Source organism: Barbus barbus (assembly GCF_936440315.1).
Source record: "Barbus barbus genome assembly, chromosome: 35".
Lineage (NCBI taxonomy): Eukaryota > Metazoa > Chordata > Actinopteri > Cypriniformes > Cyprinidae > Barbus > Barbus barbus.
In genome coordinates this window covers 7,304,595-7,322,041 of record NC_136763.1, presented here as the reverse complement: position 1 = coordinate 7,322,041, position 17,447 = coordinate 7,304,595, and the positions used below count along the sequence as shown (strand labels likewise).

Sequence of the window (17,447 nt, the reverse complement as noted above, 5' to 3'; positions counted from 1 at the left end):
TGACTTAAAATCATAAAAACGTTTAACTTTTTTTAACTTTCGATTTTTGTTGCAATGGATTGTTTGATTAGTAACTTATGCAAATTAATTATGTTCTTGAATTAAATTTAAACTCTAAAAAGCTACTTTATGGAAAAAATGGCTATTTAGACATAATTTAATATATATTGAAGTTACCATTTTAATTTATTATTATAATTCATGAACTACTTGTTGCAAAAACGGACACTGCAAAAACTAATGTAAGAGACATAAAAAAACATGAAATGCAGGTTGCACAAAATATTTCTGTGAGATTATAATATGATTTCTCTTGATGGATAAAATGTGATACCGCCACTGAATAAAAAATAAAATAAGGTTATTGCGAGGCTTTATCTCACAATTCTGACTTTTTTTCTCAGAATTGCGTGATACAAACTCGCAATTGCGAGTTAAAAGTCATAATTCTGAGATATAAACTCCAATTCTGAGAAATAAAGTGAGAATTGCGTGATATAAACTCGCAATTGCGAGACATAGGCCCGGTTTCACAGACAGGGTTTAGACTAAGCCAGGATTAGGCCATTGTTCAATTGGGAAATTTAAGTAATTTTTAGTAACATGCCTTAGAAAAAAACATTACTGGTGTGCATCTTGAGACAAAACAAAGGCACTGATATATTTTAAGATAAGTCAGTGCAAGTTTTTTTCAGTTAAAACAGCTCAGACTTACACTTTAGTCTGGGACTAGGCTTAAGCCTTGTCTGTGAAACCAGGGGATGAAGTCACAATTCTGAGAAATAAAGTCAGAACTGTGAGATATAAACTCACAATTCTGACTTTTATATCTCGCAATTCTGACTTTTTTTTATCAGAATTGTGAGATATAAAGTCGCAATTATATCATTATAACATATCACCCCCCCCCCCCCTCAAAACTGGAATTTAACGGCGAGTTTATATCTCGCAATTCTGACTTTATAACTCACAATTGCAAGTTTATATCTTACAATTCTGTGAAAAAAAGTCAGAATTGTGAGATAAAAAGTCGCAATAACCTTTTTTTTTTATTATTCAGTGGCGGAAACGGGCTTCCATATATTTCTAATGACAATTGTTAGCAAAAAAATATAGAATTATTATCAATAGACGTGAAAGGTCCTAAATTGTAGGATGAATTGGGTGTGTTATGCTTGATGTTGGGGTGAGCGATATACCGGTATGATTAACCGGTAGAAATTTGTCAACTAGTAGAGATTTTGGACTATCGTCTCTATCGCAGTTACACTCTCACATGACATTGCTGTGCTACGTGGTTGCGAAGTCTTATCGTTTGCATATGTTTTAAGCATTGCGGTTTAAAAACAAGTAATTTTAAGCTGTCGAAATGCAATCAGCAGCGAAAGAGAACTCATTTCGCTATTAGCATGCGATGTCTAAGCATGTCTGAGAGGTGTGCACATGTGAAGATGGTGCTCATAGACCGCAGGAGTTTTTTTGCCACTTTATATGCGTTAAACAGTACACACACTTGTATGTGTAAAAATGCCTGTCTTTGCAAGTATCCTTGTAAACACAGTAATTTTGGTCTTAAGTGAAAGCAAACAGCAGAGAAAGAAAACACAAGTGTAACAGTAAATTGGATCCGGGCAGCTCTTAAAGTGACAGCAGTCTATATTCCTGCTCTCAGTCATTCATGTTAATCAAACAACAAAAGAGAAAGTCTCTCGCTGCTCTTGACTAAATCACGTTTGTAACTTTAATATAAGAAATATATATTTAATTTACACAGTGAAGAATATGCAGTGTTTATATATTTGATTACTTTATACAATGGATAAACATTTTGCCCACCCCTAGCTTGATGGATAAATTTGTGTATAGATTAAAAGAGGGTCTAGAAACTAAAATTTGACAGATTTCGACCAATGAAGTGTTCTTCAGACCTCTTGTACCTGGTGTCTAATTTTCTACAAAACATAAGACGTCTTAAATATCTCAAACTAACTAACTAGCTATTGTGTATATTTCTTCTCTGCAGGTTAGATACCAACAGGCTGACAAAAGATGGCATTTCTGAAGGGTGAGATTACCTTTGTCTTCTCCTTGTGGGCTTCCCTCCTTTATGTAGCACTAATGTCCCTTCCACTGGGGGCAGAGGCACCAAAAAGAAGCCAGTACATCTGGAAAACAGGTGAGTTGCCAATATTTCCAACAGTAGCTTTATTTTTTGGGCGACAGAATGAAATTAATTTATGTGGCCCCTAGCTGAATTTAGTGTTTTTCTACCATGGTTACTTGTTTCTGTCATCATTCACTCACTGTCATGTTGCAACAGTACAAACCTATGACTTTCTTTCTTCTGTAGAACACAAAAGGGGAATTTTTGGAAAATAGCCACTGTTTTCCATATGAAAGTGATTCATTGAAAAGATATGACTCAAAAGATTTGTTCAGATACTTCTCTCATAGGGAACTTTCCATGAATATCTAATATTTGGTCTTTTGTCAGACCAAAGCAATCATGTCATAACTTGGGAATATAGCACACAAGATACTTTTATGCTGCTTTTTTTTTGGTAATTTTTGGATCCTAACACCCCAGTCCTCATTTGCTTTTAAGAATGGCCAAGATCACGTTTCTGAGCTCTACAGAAGAAAACAAAAGTGACATCATTTTCATTTTTGCATTAATTGTTTCTTTAACAGTGCACAGGGTAAATATTCACCCAGACAAAAATGCAATTATTTCAAGGTTTTGAGAAATGCTAAACACACAGCTTGTGTTTGTAAGATCCATCCACAGAATGAGCCAGAGAATTATGACACATTTTTGTCGTTTCTCTGTGGTCAGATCCAGTTGAAGAAGTCACTTATTAGGATTGCGCAATCAAATGTGTGAATGAGAGTGTTTGGTACAGTACAGGCAGTCGTGAAGCCAGGTAATGCACATTTCTGGTCTGTATTTGATTTGAAGTGGTAAATAAAAAATGGTTCAGGTTGGATATTGATCCTTGTTGTCGCAGATCTTGGATCAGCAGGCATATATGTACAGCACTTCAGAAAACTGTGAGACCATCTGTCTGTGTTATCTGTGAAGTCTGATCAATCTTATATCCAGCTGGAGTTGCACTGAGAATTCCTCATGTCGCCATGGCAACAATTGTTAAGTGTGAGATTGACAGCTCGCAAAAAAACTGAAGATTATTACTTGGCCTATTGATGCTGTCCGGCTCATCCAAGATACTGTGAGCTTACATTTCAAGATGCAGCAATTAAGCACTTCTGCAAAACTTGTAACATATGGCTGTGCAACGTGATGACCTCAGGTTCATATCTGGCAACTGTCATTCTCAATAAATAAATACAGAGTATCCCTCAGTTTCTCTGGCTGGATGCAGGGACCAAATTGTGGGAGGTTTAGGTGAGCTGACAGCCCTTGTTCAGATTAAATTATTCTATAAGAAAAGAAATCCAGTAACAGGGAGAGGAAGTATTCGGATGGTCATGACTCATGAGATCTGAACACGGAGGCCACCAAAACAGCCTTTGGTATGTTTAGCATGTTCATTTTATGTCGGTGTTAACATTTTAAATATTTTTACTATGCATTTCTTTATATGTAAAGCATTTTTTAAGAAGAAAAATAATATATGAAATAATGAATTCTCTCATATAATTTTCTTTGAAAGAAATAAATACTTTTATTCAGCAAGGATGCATTAAATTGAAAGTGACAGGAAAGACTTTTAAATTGTTGGGAAAAAAACTATTTTAAACAAATGCTGTTTTGAACTTCTCAACTTTCTATTCATCAAAGAATCCTGAATCATGCTTTTCACAAAAATATTAAGCAGTGCAACTGTTTTCAACATTGAAAATAATAAGAAATGTTTCTTGAGTAGCAAATCCAAAATTGAAAATTAAAATAAAAAAGTTGACAAAAATAGAAAATTCAACTTTGACATCACTAAATTGCATTTTTAAATATACTATATTCAAATAGAAAACAGTTATTTCAAGTTGTAAAACTATTTCAGAATAATACTGTTTTTACTGTAAATAAATACATAAATGCAAACAAATGCGGCTCTGGTGAGCATAAGAGACTTCTTCCAAAAACATAAAAAAAATCATACTCACCAAAAACATTTTGTTTTAGTATGTTTATATTTCAACAAGATTATTTTTTTTATATATATATATAAAAATAAATATCACAGTTTGGTTTTAAAAGATGACAACTTTGAACTATGGCCTCCAATTGACAGTCTCTTTTAAAAGGTTGACTCCCTTATTGTAAAATTCAAACACTGGATGGATAGATGGATGGATGGATCAAAAGGTGTCCAGTGCAGATGAAGGCAAGCTTTATGGACAAAGTGTTGATGATCAGGATGCAGAAGTTTTGTGTGAAGCGGTGGTCAGTTCTCGGAGACTCTGAGTGAGTTTCCTCACGTGCTGTGTGTGGATCGAAGAGCAGCTCTGCAGGGCCACAGGGGTGATGATTCCTGGAATGTAAAATCGATACTGGTTTCATCCTGAAGGAGTGGGTCCACTTTCGTACTGTCTATGAAGAAATGCTCATTTGTCCATCTACACACTTGCTTTTGTACTCAAGGTCTAATTTTCTTCACCTATTTTGTGCTTAATTTTGTTCAGTTTCCCTCTTCTGGGAATGAGAGAACTGTGTGCAGGCATGAAAGCAAATTCTTGAGTTTAAAGCACTCTGGTGGCGTGAAAACCTCATTTTGAACCAGTTTCCCTGGAGTTCTTCTATCTGACGTCACAAGCTGAACAGATAATGACTCTGTCTCGCAAAAAAAGAAGGTGAAAATTAACCTTCAAGAGAGAGATGAAGATGGCTAGCATAAGGGGGTCTCATAGCTAACAGACATACTAAAAGCCATAAAGGCGCTTTAATGCAGGAATTACTTTAATGCATCAGCCACACTCAACCTATTCAGCTACATTAAATGCATTTAATGAATTTCTTCATACATAAAATGCAACTCACAAGTGCTTCACAAGTGCCTTAGGATTCACTTTATACAGTGAAAGCCCAAATAACACATCACCATGATGGTAAAAATTAAATGCACAAAAAGCTTTTTACATGGCATGAACAGAACCAAGAATGAAATATGACTGCCTATGTGACCTCTCACTCTATAAACTCTGTAAACATGTTTGAGCCTAGCATATGAGGGGGGAAAAAGATAATCTTTTTCTCCTTTTTCAGTTAATCTTTTTTTCTATTATAAGAAAATGCCCACAGAAAAGAACTGAGCACTTCTTCAGCAGTGAATATTGAGTTTCAATTATCTGTTTTTCTTTTGTTTTCTGTTTAATTCATCAATTTATGTAAGTACTAATTTATTTAATTCTTTCGGTTCGATTGATTTACTGGGTGAACGAGGAGAAACCAGCACCATGTACACACACTCATAGAGCCTTTCACAAAATCATAGTCGGTGGTCATGGGATGAATAGGATTCCTGTTAAATCATAAGTCATTGTTCTCATAGGGGAGTTCTCGTTCACAAAAGACTATCAAAAGGTTGGAATTACATAGAGACTAGAATGGATAATTGCATTATCTTTATGACCTTTATCTCTACATCTGGCTAACTACATTTCTTTCTTTCATACAGTATTTAAATAGTAGCTCCAAAGTGTATACATTTACACATACATTCACAGGAAATGCATTTTTATCAATAGAGTTCAGTGCTTTGGGCTCTATTGATTTCCATTTTATGGACAAAAAGAGAAAGTAAGTCATTCAGGTTTGGAATGATACATTTTGGATGAAGGTATTCCACACTTTAAAATGAGCACAAGCAAAATGCTTTGCATTGCAGGTTTTAAGTGATAAAACAATAGATATGTTGCTCAAAATGGAAGTACTTGAACGTTTCAGTTGTCAGATGTTATTGGAACATGTTCATACAATAGTTAATGTAATGAACTTCATTTGCAAGGACACCTGTGTACCTCGACGGTAAACTCACGTCATTCATGTTTTACATTCAAGCAAACAAAAATATGCCACAGAATTGTTGCTTTCCAGAGAAAGATCCAAAGCCTCTCACATTTAAGACATCATAATCCACCATTCCTAACCCCAGACTCGAACCGAATTGTGACAGGCCAAAAACAGCTCCATTTCCTTTGCTAAAGCATCCGTGATAGGCAGAAAAGGACTGTAATTGCATCTGTGACCATCAGCAAGTAATTAATCTGTCATGTGCCCTATTGTTTCACCCAGGGTGCATCCAAAAAGTGTGTGAGTGTCAGACTAGAACATTTCTTTGCGCTGTTGAGGGAGGATATTGCAGTCTCCCGAGACCTCTGGGTCAGGAAATGTGTTTTTTTTTTATGTGCAAACAACACTAATGGCACTGACACTTTCAGACATCATAAATACATAATTTGATTTCTATCGGCATAAACAATGGTTGCATTGTTGAGTCATGCTGAGTAGCATATGTACCAATGCACTTGTTCATTAGGCACAGTAGCCAATCTCCAATTATACTTAACTCTCTAATTCAGCTAAACAGAATGTAATTTGGTTTAGCATTACATCTACGTATATACAGGTACATCTCAAAAAATTACAATATCGTGACTTTCATATATTTTAGATTCATTACATGTAAAGTAAAACATTTCAAAAGTTTTTTGTTTTAATTTTGATGATTAAAGCTTACAGCTCATGAAAATCAAAAATCAGTATCTCAAAATATTAGAATATTTACATTTGAGTTTCAATTAATGACCATCCTTACAGTATAAATTCCGGGTATCTCTTGTTCTTTGAAATCACAATAATGGAGAAGACTGCTGACTTGGCAATGATCCAGAAGACGAACATTGACGCCCTCCACAAAGAGGGTAAGTCACAGAGGGTCATTACTGAAAGGTGTGGCTGTTTACAGAGTGCTGTATCAAAGCATATTAAATACAAAGTTGACTGGAAGGAAGAATTTGGGTAGGAAAAGGTGCACAAGCAACAGGAATGACCGCAAGCTTGAGAATATTGTCAAGCAAAGCTGATTCAAACACTTGGGAGAGCTTCACAAGTAGTGGACTGAAGCTGGAGTCAGTGCATCAAGAGTCACCACGCTCAGACGTCTTCAGGAAAAGGGCTGACAACGTCAGAAGCATCTTACCTGGGCTGTGGAGAAAAATAACTGGACTGTTATTTTAACAAAGTCCTCTTCTCAGATGAAAGTCAATTTTGCATTTCATTTGGAAATCAAGGTCCCAGAGTCTGGAGGAAGAGTGGAGAGGCACAGAATCCATGTTGCTTGAAGTCCAGTGTGAAGTTTCCACAGTCAGTGATGATTTGGGCTGCCATGTCATCTGCTGGTGTTGGTCCACTGTGTTTTCTGAAGTCCACAGTCAACGCAGCCATCTACCAGGAAATTTTAGAGCACTTCATGCTTCCTTCTGCTGACAAGCTTTATGGAGATGCTGATTTCATTTTCCAGCAGGACTTGGCACCTGCCCACACTGCCAAAGGTACCAAAAGCTGGTTCAATGACCATGGTGTTACTGTGCTTGATTGGCCAGCAAACTCACCTGACCTGAACCCCATAGAGAATCTATGGTCAAGAGGAAGATGAGAGACACCAGACCCAACAATGCAGATGACCTGAAGGCAGCTATCAAAGCAACCTGGGCTTCCATTACACCTGAGCAGTGCCACAGGCTGATTGTCTCCATGCCACGCTGCATTGATGCAGTAATTCATGTAAAAGAAGGCCCAACCAAGTATTGAGTGTATAGAAATGAACATACTTTTCAGAAGCCTGAAATTTTTGTTTGAAATATGCTTTTTCCTAGTAATGTGCTAGTTAGCCAGTTTTGCGGCTGTAGTTTACAGTCTGATCATCACCCCACGGAAGAGAGGGCCGGGGCAAGCAGAGCTCATTAGCATTTAAAACAACATGGACTTGATGAAAAAAATGGCTTGATGAAAACAGAACTGATTTTGACAGTGTAAAGGAGGTGTTTTTTACACTACCACTGAGAAATTTTAACCAAAGTATTGTGGGAGGGATATAGCTAGTGTAATGAGTTTCAGGTGTGGGTAGCTAGTCAAATGACTAAGAAGGCATAAATAGTGATGGCCACGTGCGGTGAGTTTGGTTTGTTACCGAAGTTATGCTTAATGTGCAGCCTTTTCTCACTTTTACACCTTTTCATACAGGTATGCGAGTAAATTGTGTGATCTTGTTTGTGCTGAATACGTGTGATATGATCGCCCGACCCTTCTTGGAGCCCTGAGGAGAGTTCTTACTTTTATGGATTTTATTATTGACGCATAGATGTTTTAATTAGTGTTTTCATTTTGATGGTCCATGCTAGAACAATAAAGTTGTGATATTGTTGCTACATTTGAGTTTGATTCTTGTGTAACAGAGTTTTGTGATGTGGGGAGGCTTCTCTTGCCTTTATTAGGAGGCGGCATAGTCAACTTATACCTCCGATACTACAGTATGTTATAGACTTTTCATTAAGACCCTAAAGAATCATATCAACTTGTGTAAAATGGGCATCCGATGACCCCTTTAAAATAGAAAACTGTTATTTTCATAATAATATTTCACAAGTTTTTACTGTATTTTTTATCAAATAAATGCAGCCTTGTTGAGCATTAGAGACTTTTTTTAACTTATCAACCTCAAAATCTTAAATGTTAACATATACTGTTTAAAATATGAATTGTTCTCAGATGCATAAATTTTGTTTAGAGTCATATTACAGAAGTGTTTAAGATCTTGTTGATTATAATGTATGCTAACTATATTTCTAAGAATGAGAGTGATATAGTTTTGTTGCAGTGCTGTTGTTTGCAGTATGGTAATATTATTGCTCTAGAGCACTAAAAAACTTTCCACAGCTGTTAGCTTGGTATTTTTATAGGCTGGAGAAGACTTCATCTCAGAGTATGCAGCTAACAATGCTAAGATCACAGTTTAGATTGCCTGGGAATGCATGTGCTGATGAATATGTATAATTTTGCATTGTTTAAAGTTATTTTGGACTAGAAGTATCTGCCAAATGCAAAACAAAAAGTAAATGAAAAAAAAAATGTAAAGAGACCAATAGACAGCTGTTTTCAGCATGCTGTAGTGAGGTGATACAGCAGTACAGTGCTGTTGTTTGCCAGAGGTCTTTATAATGGAAGTACAGCCACTGAGGAATCCCACCATAGAGGGAACTCGGGGAGGCTTGTGTATTGTGGGTAATTAAAGCTTTTGAAATTTTGAATAGCGGAAAATAACCTGTCTCGGGTGTGTTTGAACAAAAGCATCTGATTGGTGCTAATGAAATGTATCCAACAGTGGAGGCCAATGGGTTTTGCCTAGGGCAACAAAAAAAAAACCTGCAGGAATGAAAAGCAATTTCAGTTTTCACTTAAAATTTGCTTTTTCCAAGTTAATAGAAATTGATAACGTGGATTCTCCCAGATAAGATAATGTACTTCAAACTGTATCTCTGTCTTTGTGCTGCCAAAATTGAGTAAAACCACTCCCGATCTTGCCGACTGTGACTTTGCTTGTGATGCCCTGGGAGTGACCTCCTCCCATCTCACAGCTTTAAGTTGCTGTGACACCATGGGACAGGGTCCTGCTCGTATCTCAGTTCTGTTTCTGTCCGTCTGTCTGCTGCGTTTCAATGATGACCACATGAGAGACGGTGGGAGATCAACTCCCCGTGAGACATACAAGTCAGTCTGAAAGTTGGAAGAAGCTTGTCACAGCTGTGAGGGTGATTGTGTGTGTGTGTGTGTGTGTGTGTGTGTGTGTGTGTGTCTTCCAACAATATGTAGGCTACCTAAAAATATGTGGATTTTTTAAAATGTCAATGTTGTTGTATTAGATATCAGAATACCAAATTAAAAAGTCCGATTCAGACGGTAATTGTTTCTCAGGGGGACGTAAGTGATTTTCACCATATACAGGGGGTAGCTGGTGATTTAATTGCCGTCCGAATCCAGGACGTTGGTGTTTTTCTCTCACCACCCCTGTAAAAATCCCCAGCCGAATTACCTACTGTTTTTTGACAAACACCAAGGTCGTGTGGTAATTGAATTGCCGTCCGAATCCACATCTCTGAGTTTACGAGAAGAAATCGATTCAAAATTCAGCGTTTAAACTCTTTTTGAGCACTCCCAAACACCGTACAGTAACTTGTGTACTTTTGTGTAATTTGCACACATATTTATTTCTGAAATGCTGGAAAGTATTTAAAAGAACAACACTTCATAACTGCTCCATCACAGCAAGTGAGAGCAGAAAGAAAAGAAAAGCGCTTAAAATTCGAAATGGGTCTTTATATGTAAATTTATTTTTACAGACGTCCATATGAGAAACAATTACCGTCCGAATAGAGGCATGTATTTATTTTAAAGACAAATAGCACATGCACACTTTTCACAAAATTGGTGCACTGCAAAAACACTTTATGATTGCAAAATTGTAGTGGATTAGTGGATTATGGGTCATTCCTGGGATTCTGTAATATTTCAGTCCCCCTGTCCCCAATTTCTAAAGTGGTGGTTTAGCAAAATCAATTGCTTTTCACAATAATTTGGTATGCCCATTATAATGAATAAAAATAATTATTGAATTTTAATCATTTTTAGCATAAAATAATGTCTTATGTCTATCTTTAACAAGGGTTTTGTCAAGTCCCTGAGGCACTTCACTGAGTTTTTCCTTAGAAAAGTATTAACAAACTGTGCATAGTTTCTATGATTTTTTTGGCAATAATGTGAGAATTTATTTGTTTTCCTTTCTTGTGAAAAATATTTAAAAAAAAAGCTAAATATTTTATAAAAAAACAAATATTAAAGTTATGTCCCACAGTCTGAACTCAATCCCACCACACTAGCCATTGTTCGCCCATAATAATTTAGTCTCCACACATATGTGACATAATTTACCAGAGATGACATCATCCAGACCTCTTTAATAGTGGTGCAGAAAATGGTTAGTATTACCATACTTTTCATTGATATTTTTGAGTCGTATTATAGGGAGGGTACTGTCCATCTTAACAACTCAACCCCCGTCACATAAAATTAAGATGGAAATGATTATTTTTCAACTTTTTATTTTAGTCCATAAGTATAAACAATGTACTTATTTTATTGCTGCCATATTTGGTCTACTCTCCTAACTACATGAGGAGCAGTGGCAATTTTAAGAGAAAAACCACAACCCCGTCACAAATACTGTATGTGAACAATTTCAAATTTTTAAAAATCAGTTAGTCTGTGGCTTTCCTGAATTAGTAAACTGGTTGGTTTTAGGGAAGACCTGTACTGGTTTCAGGTTCATTTGCTCATGATCAGATGTCTGTTTCTTAGGGGGCATTTAGATGGAATGCAACTACTTCTAACTTGACACAGTGTATTAATGCAACAGTAGATGCTCAAAAAACAAAAGGCAAATTGGCTTGATGATTTTCTTTTTTTTTTTTTGCTGGGCAATTTATACATAATGTAATTAGGGCTTATGGGGATAGTTTACCCAAAAATGAAAATTCTGTCATTACTGACCCTCGTGTCATTCCAAACCTGTAAGACCATTCTTCTTCAGAACACAAATTATGATATTTTTGATGAAATCCGAGAGCTTTCTGACCATACATAGACAGCAATGCAACTGCCACGGTCAAGGCACAGAAACATAGTAAGGACATCGTTAAAATAAGCCATGTGACATCAGCTGTTAATTTTACGAAGCTACGAGATTACTTTTTGTGCAAAAACAAAAACAACGACTTTATTAAACAATTTTTTTTCACTAAAGTGTCATGACACATGCGTGTGCTGCTGCTGTCCCTTTAAGTTTTAAAATACTACATGTATCCACTACAATTACTGTGGAATTGTAATAAGGGTTTGTTTACACGACAACAATGTACTAAAAACGGAAATGTTTTTCCTTTGCATTTTTCACGTACAGACAACAACATTGCCAAAACGATCCACATTCACTTGGAGGTGTGAAAGTGACTTAATGCTGTATAATGCATGCCAGGCGAGTGGTTGGCAATGTCACTTTGTAAAGAAGCACTACACAAACACAAAATACGCATGCACATGACATCACCGTTTTCATATACTCCCATTTTTGTAGTTTACACGGAGAAGGTAATGATATTGTTTTCAAAAACGTACACTTTGAAACCCATTTTCAAAAGTTTGCTTTTCAGGCTCCCAAAACAGAATTGTTGTCTAAATGTAAAAAATTACAGTTTTTAGTTGAAAACGGTGTTGTGTAAACACCCCCTACAATTTTTATTTTCTTACTTTGTGGGATATTTGTTATCATGGTCATACTTAAAAAAATAACAATAAATTATATATTGTGTTCTCCATTGGTTAGATGCATTTTAGCAGAAAAACACAACGTCTTTATGTTTTTGGAAAGAAATTAATAAGCTTTTTTCAGCAAGGATGCATTAAATTGTGAAAATGACAACAAAGAATTCAATTTAAAATACATGCTGTTCTTTTGAAAAAAAATCAACATGGTTTCCACAAAAAAAAAAAAAAAATGTAAGCAGCACAACTGTTTTCAACACTGATAATAATAAGAAATGATCAGCAAATGTTTCTTGAGCAGCAAATCAGCATAGAATGATTTCTGAAGGACCATATGATACTGAAGACTGGAGTATTGATGCTGAAAATTCAGCTTTGCATCACAGGAATAAATTACATTTTGCAATATATTAAAATAAAAAAACAGCTATTTTATAACACTCACAATATACTGTTTTACTGAATTTTTGATCAAATAGCCTTGGTGAGCATAAAAATCGTACCAACCTCAAAGATCTAAATGTGTAAACCAAATCAATATATAATCTTCATAAGCATATAGATCTGCATTTTTGGGTTACATGGTTTAAACTATCTTCCAGTTGAAAGGTAGAGTAAATGTACCACTCTTCAGAGTTAAAAGCTTCACAATTTCCTTGTTTTTCCATTTTCTCCCCCAAAAATGTCAGTTCAGACAGAGAACAACACAACAACTAAAAAAATTCTCTTTCCTGGCGCTTTTTCTCTCATCGCCTCAGTTCAAAGCGATTATTCCCACATCTAAAGTCTTTAATCAGCATGCCATCCATCAGAATCCTTATTAGCCGGGAGATCTCTGTAGGAGAGGCCTCTGCGGTTACAGTTTTACCTGAACCCCCTGCCTCCGAGTAAATTTATATTTGAGTAAGGAGGATGAGCACACAAGCAGTAATTAGCACGCTGTGAGGATCGACAGTCTAATGATCAAATGTGTGTTCGGCTTTGACTGGAGGGCTTTGGCTGACCTCGGTGCTCATACAGTACTGATGTCACCCCATATGGCTCTGTCACATGGTTTTTGCCTGCTCCGTTGTGCATTAGGTGGCATTTGGAGGATGGCACGTCTCTTTGGTGACCTCACCAGTGGAGTGTTGAGAACATGGCATTTGACATCCCCTGAGGAACAGCAGCAATGATGTCAGACTTTTACTGTCTGTTTGAAGCATCTGCTCCCTCTGCCTTTCCTCTCTCTGTTCCCATTGCTTCTTTTTCTTTCTGTCCCCTCTTTTGTAATAGGGGATAATGGAAGCGGTTGTAACAAGTGGCAAGTTTTGCTAACTTTGAATTGAAAGATTACTAGGTTGTTGAGTAAAATTTAACATGACTGATCACAAAGGATTTTTTCATGACTGTGAGGTCGAAACAACTGTAAAACTACCGTTTTTCTCCCAATAAGTTAATATACAGCCTATTAAGATAATGTTGTAAATAAGAATCCTATTGTACGGTGGGCCGTCTTCAGTTCACTTAGTTTTGACGAGATAATTTTGTCGCGGTAACGACATCCTTATGTCGTGGCCTGGAGATGTTATGTTGAGGGAACGACATATTTTTTTCTCATGGCCACGAGTTTAATGCATAATTAACGTTCTGTATAATTATGCTATTTGCTACCATGTATTTAGCAAATACTGTAAACTCCTGACAATTATGCCAGTACTTCATAAATGTAGGATATTTATGCTAGTGCGTGATGATAAATGAGCGTGTTGTGTTTTCATTTACAAATGAAACTACGTGAATGATTCATTCCTCAAGGAAACACTAGGCAGTAGGCTATAATATTAATAATTATTCATTCGCAGGAAAAAAAAGTATGTTAAATTCAACCTTTAAACTGCATTTCCAATAGGCTATAAATTCCAGTCAGCATAATCAAAGCTTTATTGGCATGTCGAGCATTACAGTATAGGCTTATTTACAAAACTAGTCAGAGTTATGTAAAGAGATCGAAATGAAGGGAAAAAACGAATATAAAAATATAATATTAGGCTAATAATAATGATGATGATAATAATAGCTAATGATAATATACAAATATTATGGAAAACGACAATCAGTTAATGGACACACACAGCTAGCAAGACTGTGGGATGGAAAAAAAAAATTTCTTGTAGGTTTATTTTATTTGATGTACTTTATGTAAAATTTAGCCTATTCATGATAAACTTAAAGGGTTACTCCATCCCAAAATGAAACACAAGAATGCACTATTTTTGTTCAAATCAAAGCGTAAATAACGTAGAATAGCGTATCCTTGTGTTGTGGCTGATACAGAAGAGCGTACACAGTTTGCGTCCAGTGGATAATCTCTAAAATGGCGCTACGGTGACGCGGAGAGACAGAGAGGAGACGAGTTGTTGGAAAAAAGTCGTTATTTTTATTTTCTTTGCATACAAAAAGTATTCTCGTCGCATCATAAAATTCAGATTGAACCACTGAGGGCAGATGGACTATCCTGACGATGCCTTTCATACTTTTCTGTGCAATGACAGTGGTAATTACTTGGCAGTCAATGGGATCTCGGTTTTCATCTAAAATATCTTAAATTGTGTTCCGAAGCTTTTACGGATTTGGAACGGCATGGGGGTTCCAGGAGGGAGGGGACGTCTTCGGTTCACTTAGTTTTGTCGTGGCCACGACACATTAATTCGTAGGAACATGATAATATGTTGTGGCTACGACAAAACTAAGTGAACCGAAGACGTCCCCTCCCGGGCACCGTACTATTGATTAAAAGCCTGCTATCAAATGCTTCACTCTACTGGTCATCTTCAGCGCTCGCCGCTCAAATGCAGAACATTAATAACTAGGCCTACTGTCATAAACAAAATGTTATAATGGGAGCACTATTGTAAAGAATGTTGTGAATTCTTAGTGTTTCGCTGAAGTTTAATGTTAACTATCTTTTAATGAAAACATAAAACATTATTTTTGTATCTGCGAGGCATCCGTTACACATTTTCCCTGTGTGTTAACATCAATAATTATGACTGTTGAATGTCTGACTTGACTCTTGGTAATATATTTTGTCGACCATCGGCAAGATTCGAAAATTCCGATTCCACTATGAAAATCCTTAGTCGGGGACACCCCTATATTATATTATATTATATTATATTATTATATACAAAAGTTTGGGTTCAGGCAAGATTTTTTAATGGTTTTAAGAGATGTCTTTTATGCTTACTAAGGCTTTAATCAAAAATACAGCAAAAACACTAATATTGTAAATATATTAAAATAACAATTTATTTGAAACAGAAATATTTGATAACATTATGCATGCTTTTATGGTCACTTTTGTTTATTGTTTATTATTTATTATTTATTTTAAGAAATCTTACTGGCCCCAAACTTGTAAATGGTTTATATTATATTATATTATATTATATTATATTATATTATATTATATTATATTATATTATATTATATTAAACACTACAAATTTAGGTTCAGGAAGATTTTTTTTTATATTTTTGAAAGAAGTCTTAGGAAGAAACACAACAGTAAAAACACTAATATTGTGAAAATATTAAAATAACATTTATTTGTTTATTTGAAACAAAAATAGTTTTAACATTATAAATAACTTTGCTGTCATTCATGATCAATTTAATAAATTTTTTTCTTTTCAAATAAATCTTGCTGACCCCAAACTTTTAAATGTTCTATTCTATTCTATTCTATTCTATTCTATTCTATTCTATTCTATTATATACACTGTTCCAAAAGAGAACAGTAGCCTGTTAGAATCGCTCCCTATTTTCATATTCTTAGCGGGTTGCAAAATCCAGATTTTTGTCATGTTTTTCACTTTTTTTTCCCCCTCCAGTTCATTTCTTTTGACAGCGCCGTTCTAAAATGATTAAAGATGATTATCCTTCTTGTGTGGCTGAATCCACATGTATAGTATTTCTGTGCTAAAGTGAGATGAATAGTGGCTCATCATTGTGCCTGTTTTGGGCTTTTATAGACAGTGATTACAATAGCAATATAATTCACTTCATATCCTGTCTTCCTCTCCTTTTCTTTTCCTCTAGGTGTATGGGGTGTATGTGTGGCCAATGACTGCGGTTCGGTTGGGCTTCAGAGTCGCTTGGTGTGGTGTGTCCATTCTGAAGGCTGGAGCACACATCAGTCCAATTGCTTTCCATCTGATCGCCCAGCGCACCAGAGAGTGTGTGTGAAGATGTGTGAGTGGCAAAAGGATCTGTTTGAGTGGCGCTTGTCTCCTTGGGGCCCCTGCACCCTGAGTCCTCTCCTCCCAGCCAGTCGATGTGTGACCGCTCAGCGTGGAGTACAAAGCCGAGATGTGGTGTGTGTGAAGCGTACCAATGGCACCACGATGAGCCGGCATGTGTGTGAAGCGTTTTCTGCAGTGCCGGAACGAGAACAGGCGTGTTTGTTACCCTGCCCAATCGACTGTGTCGTCTCTGCCTTCACACACTGGTCCACCTGCAGTCGCACCTGCGGGTCGGCCCTCCAGCAGCGCACCAGACACGTGCTGGCAGCACCCCTGTATGGAGGAGCAGACTGTCCCAGCCTCACCCAGACACGTCCCTGTAACTATGAGAAAGCCCACCCTGCCCTTTGTCCCTCCGACCAACAGGAATATAGTTACAGTTTGTGGGTGGGGCCCTGGAGCCCTTGCAGACTTAAAGGGACAGCGCCTGCTGGAAAGACGACAGTGGACTTTGGTTTTGGGCTTGATGGGAAAAAAACAGTCAAAGCTTCATACACCATCAAACACCACGCTGAGATTAATTACCATCAAAATCATTATGATGAAAGAGGCTACAAAGTATCCTGGGAAATCAACACTGGCTATCAGACTCGGCAACTGCGCTGTACGAGGAGTGATGGGAAAAACGCCATGCTAAGGTGGTAATTCTATGAATGTAGAAATGAACGGATGAATGAATAAGTTAATGAATTCATCCATTTATTAACCCATCTACCAATCAATCTAATGTCCATATTTTTATTCATTTTAATTTAATATTTAATTAATGAATTAAATTATTTTATTTAATTTGATTAGGTTTTTATGTTATATATTTTTCATATTTTT

At 36.4% G+C, this 17,447-nt stretch overlaps 1 protein-coding gene across 1 annotated transcript in view; it reads left to right on the top strand.

The window, feature by feature from the left end:
* Window positions 1-2,049: 2,049 nt before the first annotated feature.
* LOC306854936 (thrombospondin type-1 domain-containing protein 7B-like) overlaps window positions 2,050-17,447 on the top strand; it is a gene marked incomplete at both ends in the record, with an annotated part of 50,102 nt that continues 34,704 nt past the window's right edge. The window contains 2 exons of the mRNA XM_079393255.1: window positions 2,050-2,176; window positions 16,417-17,257. Of these exons, the coding sequence (XP_079249381.1) occupies window positions 2,050-2,176; window positions 16,417-17,257 (968 nt within the window). The remainder of the gene's footprint in view (window positions 2,177-16,416; window positions 17,258-17,447) is intronic.